This window comes from Tenrec ecaudatus, chromosome 12 (assembly GCF_050624435.1).
Source record: "Tenrec ecaudatus isolate mTenEca1 chromosome 12, mTenEca1.hap1, whole genome shotgun sequence".
NCBI lineage: Eukaryota > Metazoa > Chordata > Mammalia > Afrosoricida > Tenrecidae > Tenrec > Tenrec ecaudatus.
The window spans coordinates 6,226,092-6,244,196 of NC_134541.1; the positions used below are offsets into that span (position 1 = coordinate 6,226,092).

General features: G+C 45.6%; 1 protein-coding gene across 1 annotated transcript in view; it reads right to left on the minus strand.

Annotated features, from left to right (window-relative positions):
- Positions 1-1,396: 1,396 nt before the first annotated feature.
- Positions 1,397-18,105, minus strand: part of LOC142423234 (uncharacterized) — a 32,421-nt gene continuing 15,712 nt past the window's right edge. Inside the window, exon 4 of the mRNA XM_075528458.1 lies at positions 1,397-17,818. Coding sequence (XP_075384573.1) covers positions 15,873-17,818 — 1,946 coding nt within the window. The 3' untranslated portion in view covers positions 1,397-15,872. The remainder of the gene's footprint in view (positions 17,819-18,105) is intronic.

Here is an 18,105-nt window from a genome sequence, read left to right on the forward strand (position 1 = left end):
GAACTTCGGCTCCGGAAGTGAGCGACCGCCGCCTGCAGCCGCGGGGACTCCCGCCTGCCCCCCGCACACGCCTCTCGGAGTCAGGAGCTCGCAGGAAGCACACTGCAGGGCACCGCGGGCTCCCGAGTCTCGTTGCAGCCTTCCCTCCATCTGTGCCGGTCCCGTCTGGAGCCACGTCCTCCTGAAACTTCATTTCGTCGTCAGCCGGACCGCTGCCAGCTTTTCCTGGACCCCTCCTCCAGTCTCTTACAAATTGTGTCGCGTGCGGAATGGCTGGGGAGCCTGGCGGCACAGGCCGTTGAGTTGAGCTGCGAACTGCAAGGTCTGCAGTTTGTCCATCAGCCCAGTGGTTCTCAACGTGTGGGTCGCGACCCCTTTGGGGGTCAAACGACCCTTTCACAGGGCTTGTCCGATTCATAACAGTAGCAAAATTACAATTATGTAGTAGTAACGAAAACAACTTTATGGTTTCGGGGCCACCAGAACATGAGGAACTGCATTAAAAATTAAGGGTCGTTCCATTAGGAAGGATGAGAACCACTGTACTAGCCGTTCCGTGAGAGAAAGATGAGGTGTTCAACTCTCTAATAGTTACAGTCTTGGAACCCCCCAGGGGCCGTTCTACACTGCCTAGTAGCGTCTCTGTGAGTTGGAATCCTCTGGATGACAGTTAATTTGCATGACTCAGAAACAAGCATCAAGTTTCCTCAAAGAGCCCCCTCCCCTTACATGTTGGAGTCCAGCATCCTCTAACAAGGTGGGGAGAGGGGCTCGTCGCAACTCTACGGATCTAATATGTAAAGGTTCTAGTAAAGTCATAAAGAATAGGAGAGGTAGGAGAGAAGGTCAAATGAAAGATTCAGACACATTTCATAGTAGCATGCTCACCTCAGCTGCTCCCCGCGGAGCTCCAGGAGGATTGGGAGAGGAAGAGATGAGAGCTTCTTTACTGTTTGGGGCCTTTTATAGGTAGCCATTACACATGCATATTCAGAAGTTACTGTACAAGTTGGATGGCAATCACAGTAAAAGTCAGAGCTCATAGGTGAGGAAACCTAATACCTGCATTGGGGAAGGAAGGAGGGGGGATGGGTGATGAGTTGGGAGGAGATAATCCAGGAATGTCTGCTTCTACAAGGAGACAGAACTTTTTTTTTTTTTCACAAGAGAAAAGCTTGTAGTTAGTTCAGGGATCCTTTGCTGGCGACAGAACTTTAAAAAAAGAACATTTTACTAGGGGCTCATACAACTCTTATCACAATCCATACATATACATACATCAATTGTATAAAGCACATCAGCACTAATCATTTTCAAAGCATTCGCTGTCCTTTGCATCAGGTCCTCTTTTTTCCCCCTCCCTCCCTGCTCCCCCACGAGCCCTTGATAATTTATAGATTATTATTTTGTCATATCTTGCCCTATCCGGCGTCTCCCCTCACCTCCTTCTCCGCTGCCGTCCCCCAGGAAGGAGGTCACATGTAGATCCTTGTAATCAGTTCCCCTTTTCCAAACCACACACCCTCTACTCTCCCAGTATTGCCCCTCACCCCCTGGTCCTGAAGGTATCATCCACCCTGGATTCCCTGTGCCTCCAGCTCCTATCTGCACCAGTGTACATCCTCTGCTCTATTCAGACTTGCAAGGTAGAATTCGGATCATGGTAGTTGGGGGGCAGGAAGCATCCAGGATCTGGGGGAAAGCTGTATTCTTCATCGGTGCTACATCGCACCCTGACTGACTCATAAACCCCTCTGTGAGGGGTCTCCAGTGAAGGAGACAGAACTTTAAGGCAGTATAGCTGTTAGGGAAGAATCCGTGGGAATGATGTTTAAAGCAGGATAATGTGCTTGTACTTTATCCCTAACTTACCCGAGTGGTGGGTTTCCTACCATGAAATACTAGCTTTCCAGATTCCCTCTGTTATAAGGTTAGGGAATACAGTCCCGGTCATGTTTCACTCAGTGTTAGTTTCCCACAGTTAAGTCTGAAAATTCTCCCAAAATGCTAATGCCTGTGAATACTAAAAGAAACTACAAAAAAAAACTACATTTTTGTAAGCTGCTAAGTAACTTGCCCATTCCACCCTCCCACCTTAGAAAGTGGATCAATCTCTTCTACCTCCCCTATGGGAAAGTCTGCTGGTGATTAATTTTAGAATGTACTCCCACGGTCCCAGGTTCTGGATGCTATAATTAGTTTAGATTATTCTTCAGTATATCACATATTCTAATTCAGTATTGTTCCCTTGAATGTTGTAATGTGAATGTTGTAGTTAATTTTGGTATGGTCACCAGGATGTTATAATCAATTTTGTTATGTTTCCTTCATGATACAGAATGTCTCTTATAATATATGCTTACTCTTCTCGAAGTTACAATTCATTCATTAATTTTGCTGTCTGCTTCTGTTCATGCGTGCTTGAACCCTAGATAGGTGATGAATGAAGTTTTCGGCCTTAAAAGATAGACTGGAATTTGGATTCTGGACTGCAGTCAAAGAATCACCTTTAGATTCTAGCAGTCAGATTATAACCAAATAAAGATTCTTCTAAATTATCAAGGCATTATAGTGGATGTCATTTATTCGAATCCACAACACCTGCTGCCACAGTAAAGCAGACACTGACAACCGAGGGGTCTGGAGGCGCTGCTGCAGGGCTTCAATACATAAAGATCGTAGTAAAGTCAGAGAAGATGGGAGAGAATGCCAAATGAAGGAGGGAGACATATTTCACGGCAGCATGCTCCCCACAGGGATGGCCATGATCTCAGCAGCCAGTTCCTCACACACATGGAGCAAGGAGGAGTATATTTCTAATCCAGGTTTATATACACTTATGGGACATGCAAGTCCCCATGATTGCATCATAACGGGAAAGGGTTGTACCATGGGTAATAATACAGCAATGGCAGGGGAACGATCTAGGGGTTTACACATAATAGGAAGGAGAGGGACTAGGGGTACACATGAGACAAGATAGGTGGATCCTAGATTCAAGATGGCAGCCTAACTTTGGCTGTCCCTGAGGGGGCTTGACCTTGTCTCTGGGTTCTCCTACAAGGAAACAATCCACTATCCTTATCAGCAGGGAGTGAGCCGCACCTACCATGGAATGGAGTGCTCTAGATGGTTGATAGCCTCCTGGAGATAAGTGTGCAGTAATTTACCTTGTGTTACAAGCAGCCTCCTAAGTTTGGCTTATATTTTGGGGAGACAACCTGGGGAAAAACCTTTTTGCATCCCACAACCCGTTATCTAGTTAGTCAAAAGAGACATCCCTGAGACAGGCCTAAGACATAAAAGTTCTCTGCCTACTCATGGTCAACAATTACATTTGGTGATTATCCTGAAATCTGATTTGATGGAAAACATCTGTATATGATCCCCCCCACCCCACGTATGAATTCCAAAGTAAAAAATATGTAATCTACATATTCTGCTCTCAAATCGGACACCATCAAGATAACATCCCCCTCCCAAACGCCACTCATTGCCACCTAAGTCCCAAACATGCCAGGGAAGCCCGGTTGCACAGGAAGGCAGGCCTGCAGTCGTGAGGGCAGGAGAGCACCATACAGAGCAGCCGGCTGTGTGAGCCTCTGTGGGAAGGCGACCCTGGCAGCTGAAGGTCCTGAGGAGGAGAAGGTGAGTCCACATTCTCATCCACATGAGACCCACCTGAAATGGCCTCAGCAGTTAGGCTTGCTGTGGGACCGATGGGTCTTTCAAGTCCTGGGGACTGTGTTAGGATTCAGGGAGTGCCACTTGTTCTCAGTGTGACCTCCTTCTGGTGATCCGAGCTCTCCCTGCTTCATCCCAGGGTACTGGGGGGATAAAAACAGCCATCAAGTCCCTACATGGGGCTGGGGTGGGGGCGGAGGATGAGCAGCCAGGAAAAGCCCTCTCCTCGGTTCTCTACATCTGAAAGGCCATCGCCATTGAAGCCCCTATGGAGCACAGATCTTCTCCGGCATCTAAGCTTTATCTCCATTGGGCTGGCTGGGGTCCACATGTCCCAGAAATGGAGTTCTAAGGACGTCCCAGATGGGAAGGAAGGGAGACCTTCATCTGGGATGAGCAAGGGACAGAAGCTGCACCACAGCCTGGGCATTCTACATTCCTGTGAGAAAACATTGATATGTAAGACAATTTTTGACAGCCAGGACCAGTTCCCACTAGAAGTGTTTATGGAAAGAGAAGGGACTAAGTCCAGGGTCAGGGCGCAGTTTATTGCTTCCTGCGTAGTAAAGACTTGAAGAGAAGGGAGAAGGCAGAGAGTTTGTGGTACTGTCACTGGACTAAAGTCGAGCAGGGGCAGCCAGCCCTCACGCAGGAATGTTCAAATGAGAGAAGCAGCAGACCCAAGACAGTCAGGGAAAGCCAGCCCCTAACAAATCATTACGGGTCCGGTAGGCACACTTGTACAGCGATAATAAGTAAAGATTATAGTAAAGTTATAGAGAGCATGAGAGATAGAAGAGAATTATTGAGATAAATGGAGTCAGGCATGATTCATGGTAGCTCACCTCAGCCCGCTTGGTGGTCCACGCGGAGGGAGAGAGCCCCTTTAATGCTAGCCCAGGCTTTTTATATTCTCTGGCCATTCAAGCCCCCTAATTACAGGTGAGTACAAACGTCACAGGGAGGGATGGTGCTATATGTAATACAGTAATGAGAGGGGGTGGTTTAGGGACGTACATGCAATAGTAAGAGGAGGGATTGGGGGTATACATGCGATGAGATGGGCGGATAACTTAACTTTGGATGTCACAGAGCCAGTTTGGCCTGTTGGTAGGGTGAGAACGCTTGGTAGCAGGCCTCAGGGAGGAATAGCTTATTGTCCCCAGTAGCAGGGAGTGAGGCCTGCCATGTAGTCTGGTGACTAACTGCCCTCGGGGAGGATGTCTATGCGTCTGACCTCTCCCCACAAGTCCCCCTTTTGTTTTATATATAAAATTCAAAAGTCACATGGACAATATGGTTATTTTCTAAACATTAAAGCTATCAAGACAAAACCTCATGATCCAATTAATATAGTCAAAAATTCAGGCTTAATAGAAACATTTTGAATCCAGGCATGAAGGATAAAGTCCCCCTATGTCTATCTGCTGTTGGAGGAAGGTATGAGAGGAGCTGGATGCCACTGCGGGAAGAAATAGAGCCAAATAGGAATGTCTGCTTCCATAGGGAGAATGAATCAACCATGTGCTCACTTTGCAGCACAGCTTTAAGGAAGAAACAGTGGAAAACTTAGACACCCGCAGGAACATGTACCTGGACTATATCCCCAAGTACCAGAGTGGTCTTCCAGCCGTGGACTTCTCATCTTCCAGATTCCCTCCGTTCAAGTCAGGGAATAAGTCCCAGTTTTATTTCCCTACAGCGCTAGTATCCCACATTTCCCCTCTCTGCATTATGTTTAAGATTTAATAGTGCAACGGAGGCAACATGGTCTCTCTTCATATCTCTCAGCTTCCTATAGAAGCGACAGGAGACTGCGAGAATCACAATTATGATGATAAACAACACAGTCAGACTGGAACTTAAGCTATGGGAGATACTTTGCACCCGAGCTCGCCGGTCCAACCCTTCCATGCCACTCACCAACTGCTTGATTACATCATAGCCAGGAGATGCCTCAAGCTTGTCTTTGAATGTATAGAAAATATCCTTTTTAAGCTGATCAACATCCAATGAAATGTTTATCTTAAACCCTTGCAAATGTTTCCTAATCAAATCCCAATCATGCAATGTCTTATTATAAGGATAAGGGGTTATACAGAAGTCAGTGACATTCCAATCACATTTCAGCATTAACTGATGTTGCAAGTCCATGATTTGATCTCCCAACCACTGGATAGTTTGCTGCAGCTCCGCTACTTCCCCCACCCCCCCAGTTCATTGTCCACCTTTGCCTGAGTGGCCCAGAGCTGATGCGAGTACACTTGCCACTTCTGCATGAAATGTTCAGTCTTGATGGACTCTTGTAGAGCACTCCCAGCGAAGGCAGCAGTGGTGGCAATGGCTATGAGTCTGATTATAGCTGCGATCAGCATTCCCACGAGTCGGCGAGGTCTTCTCAGCATCTCCGACACCACTTGCATCAAGAAGGACGATTCCGGACTGCTCTCCCATCTGCGCTTCATCTCCACCGGGATCCACACCCCCATCCTGCGCTTTAGGATGAGGATGCTGTCTTTTGAAAGGTGTACAAGCAGAGCATGGTTAATGCATGTGAACAATTTACAATTGTGGCAAGTGGCACTGCGAGCAGTTTCATTTATGATGATGTTTCCTACAGCGAGCACATAAGGTAGCTTTACACACGAGCCTATGTATCGAGTCTCATTTTTGTGAAACGTATAAGTATAGCCAGACTGACTGGTGCCTGGAAAGCTTCCTGTATAGCCTCTTAAAGGCTTAGTGGCAAGTGGTAATTTCCACAGGTCCCACTGTTCAGGTTCTGTCAGACTTCAGTAACCTGGGGCGGGGAGGCGCGAGGCCTCCTTCATGCCACGCCATCAGTTCTGACCTGGTAGTGGCAAAGCCATCAGAGGTCTTTTGCCACTCACAATTACTTATATAATCACACCAGGTGATATTGGATTCCTCTGAGCAATTAGCCAGAAACTTGCCGTGGGGGCCCCAATCAATAATAATCGCAGTGTCATTTCTTAACACTTTTCCGTGTGGCCCCTGACATTTGAGCCATTTGAGTCTGTCAGCAATGACATGCCAGTAACTCATAACTTTACAGGTTTCCATAAGTCCTCTCCCCTCCACAGTAGTGGAGTTTTCATATTCTGCAAACGCTTCGCCCATTATCATATAGAAGCCATAGCTGGTTTTATTAAAGGTCAGGCAGTTATTCCATGCCTGAGAGTTAACGGTTAAACAGCTAGGGCTGGCACCCACACATAAAGGCAGAGTTTCAAATCCCAGAATGAAATTAAAATCTCTGCCCTCTTCATCGGGTGTCTGGCTATTCCATTTCCCTAAGGCCCTGGGGTCCATACTGAATCATTTACAAACATGACAGGGCCAGCCTGGGTCCACTCCACGATTTCTAGTAGAGGGGGATGGGGGACATAAGTCCAATAAGCCTGATTGGCACTTACCTCCATGGAGACAACCGACATGACAGCAAGCATTGCCAGGAGCACACACTCACAGGTGACAGGCCTGCCAGTGTTGGCTAGTGTTGCTCGTGCCTGCTGATTCAAAGCTTTTATCTGTCCCGTTAGGGGGTGTATTGTAGAGCGTTGGATCCTACGATGTCTCTTACTTATAGAGGGCTGCCATCTCCTTGACTGGGACAGAGTCAGGGTTAGAGTGGCTAGGTGGACTCTTCCTTTTCCTTGTTCCTCTCAATCCGTAGTTGAACTCTTCTAAGGGGGATCCATCTACTCAAAGGCAGGAGACAGGTGTCCTGGAGGAACCTTGAGGGGTCTCTGATCTGAGTCAAAAGCCCTCTGCACAGACTAGTGTGGGTGTATAGGACTAGTCAAGAGGAATTGTTCAGGGACATTTGTAACGAGATGCTTCCTTGGACAGGCTGTTTGGACAAGATGTTTCTGTGGGTGTGTCTGAACAGGAATGGGTGGTGGACGAGGGGGCCCATTCTGGTGAGATATCCTCCAGAGCCCCACAGGGTGACTGAGTGAGGTTGTAACTGGCCCACCCTGCTTCTCTTCACCTATGTGCTCTCAAGCCTCTGATTTGAATCAAGTACCTACGTGTGGGGTGGCCTGTGAGCTTGAAGTCTGTACATCACTGCTTGGAGGTCTTCCTAGTGTAGCAGCTGCCTTAATTATTGGCTTTAAGATTTCCATGCGGTGGAGATCACGACAGACCGTGAATAAAAGCAACAGAAAACACAGCTAGTTTTCTGTGTAGAAGAGGCCAAGGGAAGCGTGAAGGGCAAATTCTGGCTGCTTTTACAGATTTCACGTGAATGTTGTTGAGAGATGAACAGGAATTGCAGCTGGGGAACATTGATTAACCCTACGTTCTGTCTGGGAGACTCAGAGGAAGGTACCGTACGGGTCAGTCCTAAAGGGAAGTGCGTTGTCTTTGCGGTGGACATCCCAAGTGTACAAAATGCTGGCACCAGGGACTGACCCTCCTATCCAGTGTTTTCAAGCAGTATGCACCCAGTCTGTGACGGGGGTTCAGGAGGCTCCTCTCTTGTTTCCCTTGCACACTACACTCAATAGTTTGCTCTTTTGCCCTTCTCAAGAGCCTCCATAAGTCTAGAAGAAACTCTTCAAGAGTCTTATTTGGATAAATGATCACTTTTCAAAAGGTTACTAGGAGCGCCGTGGCTAAGTGCTTTTAACAGGGTAGGGCTTTCTCGGCACTGAAGGGAATTAGGAGTGGCTGAGGGCGGGTTCAGGTTGATTTTCAGTTAGTAGCCTCCATCCATTTGGAGTCCTTGTTTTGCTTTTCCCCCTTGAAATCCATGTATTCGGGGAGCTGATATTAAGAAGGGCTCAAGTAGAAGGCAAATATTTTGACAATGATGATGGCAACAAATGTACAAATGCGCTTGACACAATGGATGGATGTATGGATTGTAAAAAAGATTGTATGAGCCCCCAATAAAATGATTAAAAATAAAACAAAGACAGATCTGTCGTGAAAAAAAATGCTTGTATTCTTGGTAGAGGCTTTTACAGACAAATGGTGTTCATCTAAGGCAAGTGGTTCTATTACAAGGCTCTCCAACAGTACCCAACAAAAAAGGGATGTTTTTTCCACCAAAACTACAAATTAAATATTTTTTTTTTACAAAACAACCTTATCACCTTCAAAGTGTTCTCCATTACACGTAATACACTTGTCATCTCTGTGATTCCATTAAAAAGTAAATTTTATTGGGGGCTTCTACAACTCATATCATAATCCATACATACATCTATCGTGTCAAGCATATTTGTACATCTCAAAATATTAACTTTCCACTTGAGCCCTTGGTATCAGCTCCTGATTTTTTCCCAGTGCATGTATTTTGGAACATAAACTTGCCTCCTACTCTCTGTACACCGGTTTGGTTATGCCAAGTGCCTCTAGTTTAACGTGCCCTCCTACACGGTCTTGCCATTTTTGAAATGAAAAATATTTGATGTAGTTGCTCTTTAATGTCCCCCTGCATTAGTTTGTTAAATTTCAGTTCGTGGTTTTCTCATCTGTTTATAGCCTGTTCTCTTCATGGTGAAATTTCCTCTTTTACGTGGGCTATTTGCTGTGATTCTCTGGAAAAACAGCTTAGATTATTTCCCTAAAAGACTGGAAGATTAATGTTTGAGAAATTATCTTTGTCTTAGTTCTTTGAAGAAACAACTTGATGAAGGTGGTGGTGGCAACAGGTCACAGCTTCTGTCAAGGGAAGCCAGCCCCTAACACATCATTACGGGTCTGGTAGGCGCAATTGTACAGTGATAATAAGTAAAGATTATAGTAAAGTTATAGAGAGCATGAGAGATAAAGAAGTATTGAAATAAATGGAGTCAGGCTGCTCCAGGAAGGAAAAAATAAATAAAAGAGAAATAAATGGAGTCAGACACTATGCATGGTAGCATGCTCACCTCAGCTCTGCTTGATGGTCCACGTGGAGGGAGAGAGCGCTGCTCTTTAATGTGAGCCCAGGCTTTTTGTATTCTCCGGGGACATGCAAGCCCCCTTATTACAGGTGAGTACAAACGTCACAGGGAGGGGTTGTGCTATAGGTAATACAGTAATGAGAGGGGATGGTCTAGGGACATACATGCAATAGTAAGAGGGATTAGGGGTATACATGTGATAAGATGGGCGGATAACAACTTTGGATGCCACAGAGTCAGTTTGGCCTGTTCCCTGACTCAACTGATAAAGATCATTATTGGTAGGGTGAGAACGCTTGGTCGCAGGCCTCAGGGAGGAATAGTTTATTGTCTCCAGTAGCAGGGAGTGAGGCCTGGCATATAGTCTGGTGACTAACTGCCCTAGAGGCCTACCCTGTAGTCTGGTGACTAACTGCCCTCGGGGAGGATGTCTGTAAGCTTCTGACCTCTCTCCACAGCTTCCATGTTACTTTCTGTCCGATGTGGCTTGGAACTTTTGGGGGCAACTTTCCAAGGTTGATTGGTATTCTTGTGAACACAGGATAATTTGATACTTTCTTCACCTGTTAGTTAAGATCTGAGTTGATTGACATCCCTTGAGTAAATCACAATCGGCTGGTGAAGCTCTAGCTTGTAACTGATGAAGACTGGGCTACGTGAATGAAAAGCTAGTTTTTGAGGCCTCCTGGTGAAGGGAATAGAAGAAAAGCCAGGCTGGTGCAGAAGCAGAGCCATGTATGAGTTGAACCAGTTAGTGCCAGAGATTGATGGTTGAGAGGGGAGGGCAGCAGAACTGTCCAAGGTGCTGATGGAGACCTGCATCAGAATGGAGCATTTCTGCTTGAGTTCCCCTGGAAGAAAGGAGCCTTGATTGGCCAAATGCCAATTGATGTATCCCCACAAGCCTCTTACCAGTAAGTGTGAGACTTCTCTGAATTGTAGGTGAAGAGCAGGGGCTGAGGGTGGGGGGTAGGGTTGAGTGCTGAGAGGAGTGGGAAAGCAAGTTGGGTTACAGCACCTTGGAAAAGTTGGGAATCATGGGCATATTAGCGTCTGACTCATAAGACCAGCTTTCTCCAGACTTTCATTCATGAAAATTATTTACTGTGCACCATTCTTTCATGTCCTCCTTCCACTCCCTTACTCTGTCATCCCCATTGGTGAAGTTCCAAATAGAGGTTACACTGTGGTCCTCAGTCTTGACATGAAGATGACATTGGTCACAGCTATAATTGCTAGATGAACATGGAACTTGAGTAAGAAACAAACCTGTAATACTTTAAGTCACTGAGGTCTTGAGAGGCTGTTTCTTAATACAGAGTAACCCAGCCCACCCTAAACATACAGACCCTTTCCTCTGAGAGTAGTCCCTTCTTCAGGTCGCTCAGCTGTTTCATGTAGTCATGCTTTCAGTAACTACTATTGTAGGTACTGGGGAAGAAAAGGGGCTGTGGAATGAGACTTTTCCACTGTAGGGTGGCACTTGATAGCTGTGTATCTAACTGGAGGAACAAATAAACTAACCTCTTAAATCCTCACTTTTCTCCTGTGAAATGAAAATAATAGGTATTTAAATCTTGGGCACTTTAAAGATTAATGGAACCTTTTAGTATTTGCTTTATAAATGATATTCACTCACATTAGTGTTTGTATTGGATGGAGAGGTTTTGTTTTAGAAGGAAAGCTTTATCAGCATAGGCTTAGTTGTACTGCAGAAACGCATGGCCCTCAAGTCACAGCAATTCAATGAACCAATTTCAACCATTTACCCCATCTTATCTGCCATCCTTCATACATTGTTGTTGGTTGACACAATCTTTTCCAGCAGAACCTAGCGGGAGAGGAGCCCGGTGGGAACATGTTTCTCACGTAAAAGGAAAAAGATGAAACAGATGATGGAGTCAGGAAATGTTTAGAAATCACAGTTGTCCACCCCTCCCAGGGAGACGAACAACAGAAACATGGGAGAAGGGATATAGTGGACAGTGTAAGATATGAAAAAAATAATATAATTTATTAAGGGTAAATGACGATGGCAACATATGTACATGTCAGCGGAGCCTGCCCCTAACAAATCATCACAGACCCAGTAGGCACAATTGTACAGCAACAGTTAAGTAAATATTAAAGTGAAGTCAAAGAATAAGAGAAGAATTTCAAATAATGGAGTCAGACACATTTCATAGTTGCATGCTCACCTCAGCTCCTCTTGGTGGTCCAGGGCAGGAGAGACAGGGGTTAGGGGACCAGAAGAGGGAAGAAGGGGAAGAGAGGACGGGAGAGAGAGCTCTTTATTTCTAACTAAGGCTTATATAGCTTTTGGGGTCATGCAAGCCCCCTAATTACAGGTACAGACATATGTCACAGGAATGGATTATACTATAGGTTATACAGGAATGAGGGGGGATGATCTATGGATATACATGCAATAGGAAAGGGAGGGATTGGGGTATACATGTAACAAGATGGGTGGATCCTACATTCAGGGAGGCAGCCTAATTTTAGATGTCACTAAGCAGCTTTGACCTGCTCTCTGGCTCTCCACAAAAACCATTATCAGTAGGGTGTGAAACCCACCTACAGTGAACCAGAGAATTAATCCATTGTCATTAACAGCAGGGAGTGGGCCCCATCTGTGGTGGAACCAGGCATAGTCTGAATGCACATGACCTTCTACCATGTTCTGGCAAATAGCCTCTAATGCTTGGCCTATCTTTTGGGGGGAGACAAATCTGGAGAAGTCTTTTTATATCCCACATGTACAAGTTTGCTTGATATAATTGATTTATGGATTGTTACATCTGTAAGAGCACCCCCCAAAATATTTTTTTAAAAATAAGAATTTTATATTACTTTAACCTACATTGTCCAATCCAAGGTCAAGCTGATAATAGGGGGAACTGAGGAAATCCCCTAGAGACCTAAAATCAGCAAAATGAAGTATTTTGACAATAAACTTACTTTCTAGTTTAAAAAACTTAAGTGGACAAACTGCTATATGGTTTGATTAATGGAACATGTCTGGACTGAATGGAAGAGCTAGTGAGCAACTCTGTCGGCTGCTTTGGAAGATGAGTCAGCAGGCTGTACTAAGGGACTCCCAGTTACCCTTAAAGGACTGTGGAACAGAAAGGTGACTCAAAGATGTGGAAATTATTGCACAGTATCGTTAATATCACATGCAAGTAAAATTTTGCTGGGGATGATTACAAAGCGATTGCAGCAGTACCTCACCAGGGAAACACAGAAATTTAAGCAGGATTCTGAGGACATGGAATGAGGGATAGCATTGATGGCATCAGAAGGATCTTGGCTGAAAGTACAGAGTACTAAAAGGTTTAATTGTGTTGTATTGACTCTGTAAAGTCATTTCACTGTGTGTACCATATCAAACTATGGATGACACTCAGAAGAACAGGAATTCCAGGACACTTAGTTGTGCTCATGTGGAACCTGTATAGACATCAACAGAGTAGGGACATGATGCATGCTGCTTGGTTTATTTTCAGGAAAGGTGTATATCAAGATTGTCTCTTCACCATACTTATTCAGTGTATATGCTGAGCAGATTATCCTAGAACTGGATTCTAAGAATGACGTGGGATACATGTAGAAGTTGTGGAATGTTCTTGAATTGAATGCGATGGTAATTGTACAACTCTCCTTGATATGATTGAATTATTGTATAATGTGAATGGATGCTAACAAAACTGTTAAAAAATAAAAAGAACCAGGCATCAGGATTGATGGGTGATTCACGAGCTTTGATAGCTAGATGACACAACTTCATTTGTTGAATGCTAGGACACCAGGTACTTACTGAACACCAATGACTGCAGCCTTTGGTATGGATCTCACTCAACTCAATGTGATACACAGCTACATCCTCGTAACTGGACTAATAGGTATTATCATGGTAAATAGGGAGAAATAATTCATTTTGCCTGGATCCATCAACACTCATGGGAGTAACCGTCAAGAAATCATGGGACGTAAAGCAAAGGTGTCACTTTGAAAACTAAGGTGAGCCTGACCTACATAAACCTTGGCTTTTCACCTCATATGCATGTCAAAGTTGGACAGTGATTAAGGCAGACCAGAAAACAATTGATGCATTTGAGTTGTTTGGCTGAATACGGAAAGTAACATGTACTGTCAGAAGAAAACAGTCTTGGAGGAAGTGCAGAGTGGGTCTTAGAAACAAGGCTGGCGAGACTTCTGTCTCAGACTTCAAATACACTAGTAATAGAGACCAGTCCCTGGAAAAGGGCTTCAGATTTGGTTACAGTCACAGGGAACAGAGAAGGATCTATGTTTTGGATTGCCACAGGGCTACAACAATGGGGTCAAATGTGACAATTGGGAGGATGGTTGAGTCAGGACTGGACAGTGTGTCGGTTTATCATTCATGCAGCCAGTATGAGTCAACCTGTTTCTCCTAACAAAATCAGACAGCAGTAAGGCATCCCAGGATAGTATGCACGAGTAAGCTCTCACCTATGAGGATAAAGTTTGTTTGAACTTGAACTTAAGGGGAAACTGCTTAGATGACAGGCGTTGTAATTGATTTCCTTTAATGATTTTATCAGGGGCTCATATAACTCATCACAATCTGTACAGCCATCGTGTTAAGCCCATTTGTACACTTTGATGCCATCACCATTTTCAAGACATTTTCCTTCTACTTGAGCCCTTGGTATCAATCCCTCATTTTATTCCCTTCCCTCCAGCCCTCATGAGCCCTTGATAGTTTTTAAATTATTACTTTTTCATGTCTTACACGAACTGATGTCTCCCTTTACTCTTGTTCATCCCCTTGGGAGGGTGTAACTGGTAGATCCTTGTGATTGCTTTCCCCTTTCCCCCCCTACTCTCCTTATAATGACTACTCTCAATATTGGTCCTGAGGGGCTTATCTGTCCTGGATTCCCAGCTCTTACCTGCATGCGTGTACATGTTTGGGCCTGGCTGGATTTCTAAGGTAGAATTGGGGTCATGACAGTGGGGTGGTGTGGGGTATGTGTGCATAAAAGAGCTAGAGGAAAGTTGTATGTTTCAATGATGCCACACTGCACCAACTGGCTTGTCACTTCCTTGTGACCTTTCTGTAAGGGATGTCCAATTGTCTACAGATGGGCTTTGGGTCTCCACACCACACTATTCCTCATTCATATTCCTATGATTTTTTTGTTCTGAATTTTTTTTTTCTTTAGGAAGGGTTGAATTCATCCAAGAAATTATGATTGTAAATTTGATACTCATCAACCTTTAAAAAATGGTAGATGAGTAACAGAGTGATTCATTAAAGAAACATTTTACTACAGTGCAGGGCAACCAAGCACTATTAAGAATTGGTGTTATAAAGCATCTAGTTAGTTTCTATTCCATTTGGTTACAGAATGCAAATAGGGAAGCGTTTCTCTAGTTACTACTGACCCCTCACCCACCCTCATTTCCAGTGGAGGCTATCAGACTTGCCGCGAAAGTTTCTCAGAGGTCAGTGGTCTGTGGTAGCAACTTTGTCCTTTTAAGTCAGCTCAGGAGGCACCCGGGGAATGAAGTCTGTCCCCTCCCTCCAGGCTCTTTTCCTTTAGTGTCCTCTGGTGCAAGAGGTGTAACTGATTGTGGAAGCCTCACACTCCCTGCCCACATGATGCTTCTCTGGGGGTGGGGGTGGGAGGATAAAAAACTTCTTCTGATGTAGTGAAGGGGGGCCTTTGTCCCAAATTATTGTCTAGTCTCCCTACACAAAGTTTTAATTGTGTGCCATCCGCTGTATGAGAAGTGAAACAGTAAAAATCTCAGCCACTCACGGCAAACTCAGGATTCCTTTGGCGCGACCCCCTTCTGATGTTTACTGAGCCTTTACTTATAGCTAGCGCCCTGTCCACACGTGGCTTCCAGTGTTTATGCTGGTGCCTAAGGAGAGCTGGTTTGTGGGTAAAGTCTCACCCACACTCCTTGCACACATGTAACCTCTCCCCCAAGTGGGTAATCTAATGTGGATGAGAAGGTACTTGTGGATAAAGCCTCTCCCACACTCCGCGCAAGTATGTGACTTCTCCCGAGAGTCTGTCCTATAGTGTGTAATGACATCTGACTTGCAACTACAGCCTGGTCCACACTCCTTATATAGGCAAGGTTTCTCACCCGAGTGTGTGATGAGATTTGCCTTGCAGCTATAGCCGTCCACGCTCCTCACAAACATGGTGCTTTCCCCGAGTGTGTCCTCTGATGTTTAATGAGACTTGACTCGCAGCAAAAGCCTCACCCACATTCCTTGCACAGGTACGGTTTCTCACCCGAGTGTGTCCTTTGGTGTGTGAAGAGAACCGACTTGCATTGAAAGCTTCGACCACACTTCTCACAAACAAGTGACTTCTTTCTTAAATGTGTCCTCTGGTGTCTGATGAGATTTGCCTTGCAGCTAAAGCCTCGTCCACACTCCTCACAAACATGTGGCTTCTCCCCTGAGTGTGTCCTCTGGTGTCTAATGAAATTTGACTTGCAGCTAAAGCCTCGCCCACACTCCTGACAAACATGTGGCTTCTCTCCTGAGTGTGTCCTCTGGTGTCTAATGAAATTTGACTTGTTGCTAAAGCCTAGTCCACACTCCTCACAAGCATGAGGCTTTTCTCCTGAGTGTGTGCTCTGGTGGCTGATGAGATTTGACTTGCAGGTAAAGCCTCGTCCACACTCCTCACAAACATGTGGGTTTTTCCCTGAGTGTGTCCTCTGGTGTTTGATGAGATATGCCTTGCAGCTAAAGCCTCCTCCACACACCTCGCACACATGTGGCTTCTCCCCTGACTGTGTCCTCTGGTGTCTGATGAGACTTGACTTGCAGTTAAAGCCTCGCCCACACTCCTTGCACAGGTAAGGTTTCTCCCCCGAGTGTGTCCTTTGGTGTATGATGAGAACTGACTTGCAACGAAAGGCTCGTCCACACTTCTCACAAACAAGTGGCTTTTTTCCTGAGTGTGTCCTTTGGTGTCTGATGAGATTTGCCTTGCAGCTAAAGCCCCGTCCACACTCCTCACAAACCTGTGGCTTCTCCCCTGAGTGTGTCCGCCGGTGGCTGATGAGATTTGACCTGCAGCTAAAGCCTCGCCCACACTCCTCACAAACATGTGGCTTTTCCCCAGAGTGTGTCTTTTGGTGTCTGATGAGATTTGACTTGTAGCTAAAGCCTTGTCCACACTCCTTGCACACATATGGCTTCTCCCCTGAGTGCATCCTCTGGTGTCTGATAAGAGTTGAATTGCAGCCAAAGCCTCGCCCACATTGCTTGCACAGGTAAGGTTTCTCACCTGAGTGTGTCCTTTGGTGTCTGATGAGAGTTGATTTGCAGGTAAAGCCTCGTCCACACTCCTTGCACACATACGGCTTATCCCCTGAGTGCATCCTCTGGTGTGTGATGAGACCCGAATTTCGGGTAAAGCCTTGTCCACACTCTTGACACACATGTGGCTTCTCTCCTGAGTGTGTCCTCTGATGGGCTTTGAGGATTGACTTGTATATAAACCCTCGCCCACACTCATGACACACATAAGGCTTCTCACCTGAGGATGTCTTTTGGTGTTTGGTGAGTGATGGCTTGTAGATAAAGCCTGGCCCAGATGTGTCACACACATATGGTTCCTCCTGTGCATCTGTCCTCTGCTCCATAAGGACAAGTGATTTCTGGTTAAAGCCTTGGCAGCACTCACTGTATAAATGTGACTTCTCCGCTGCATGTGTCCTTTGCTTTGCGGTAAAATTTGAATGCAGGCCAATCTCTGCCTCATCGTCTCTACATGTGATTGCTCCAAATCTTGAGGTTTCAACTTCCTTTAACCCTTTGTCTGGTTCCATAAACTTGTTGACCCTTTGGAATGAGTTGGGCTCCATTCCTACCACTGTGCTATTGCCTTCTCCAGAGCTTGCTGACTGTCTTCGGGCTGGACTAGAGAATGCCCTTAAGGTCTCTCTCTCCAACAAGGGGTTGGAGCTATCTTTTATGTCCCAACCTCCTTGTGTGTTTCCACTCTTGCAACTCTCATCAGAATGGTGCTGCTCTGGCTGCCTCTGGGGCCGTGGGCTGGCATCCCCTGGATGGAAGTGATCGTCTGCACACAAGGCTGGGAAGATCTGCAGCACATGCTGTCCGAGGAACTGCTGACAGGAGAAAGCCAGGAGGCAGGAGGAACAGGGGCAGAGTTCTGATTTGGGTTCTGCAGGAGAGAGAAAGAGAGAGAGAGTTTTGTGTTAGAACAGCTATGAATGTGGCTTCCCGGACAGTGCTGCCTACTCAGATGACAGACAGTATCTCACTGCTGGAGTCCTGTGGGGCACACAGTTATGCACCCGACTGGGACCTGAAAGGGTGCTGACTCACAAGACATCCTGGTGACATGCTGGCAATCTGATATAAGAACACAGGTCAGAAAACCTGATGGAACGGCTCTAAGCTACTCTTCACCCATGTGTTCACCATGAGTCAAGAGTCCACTTGATGGCA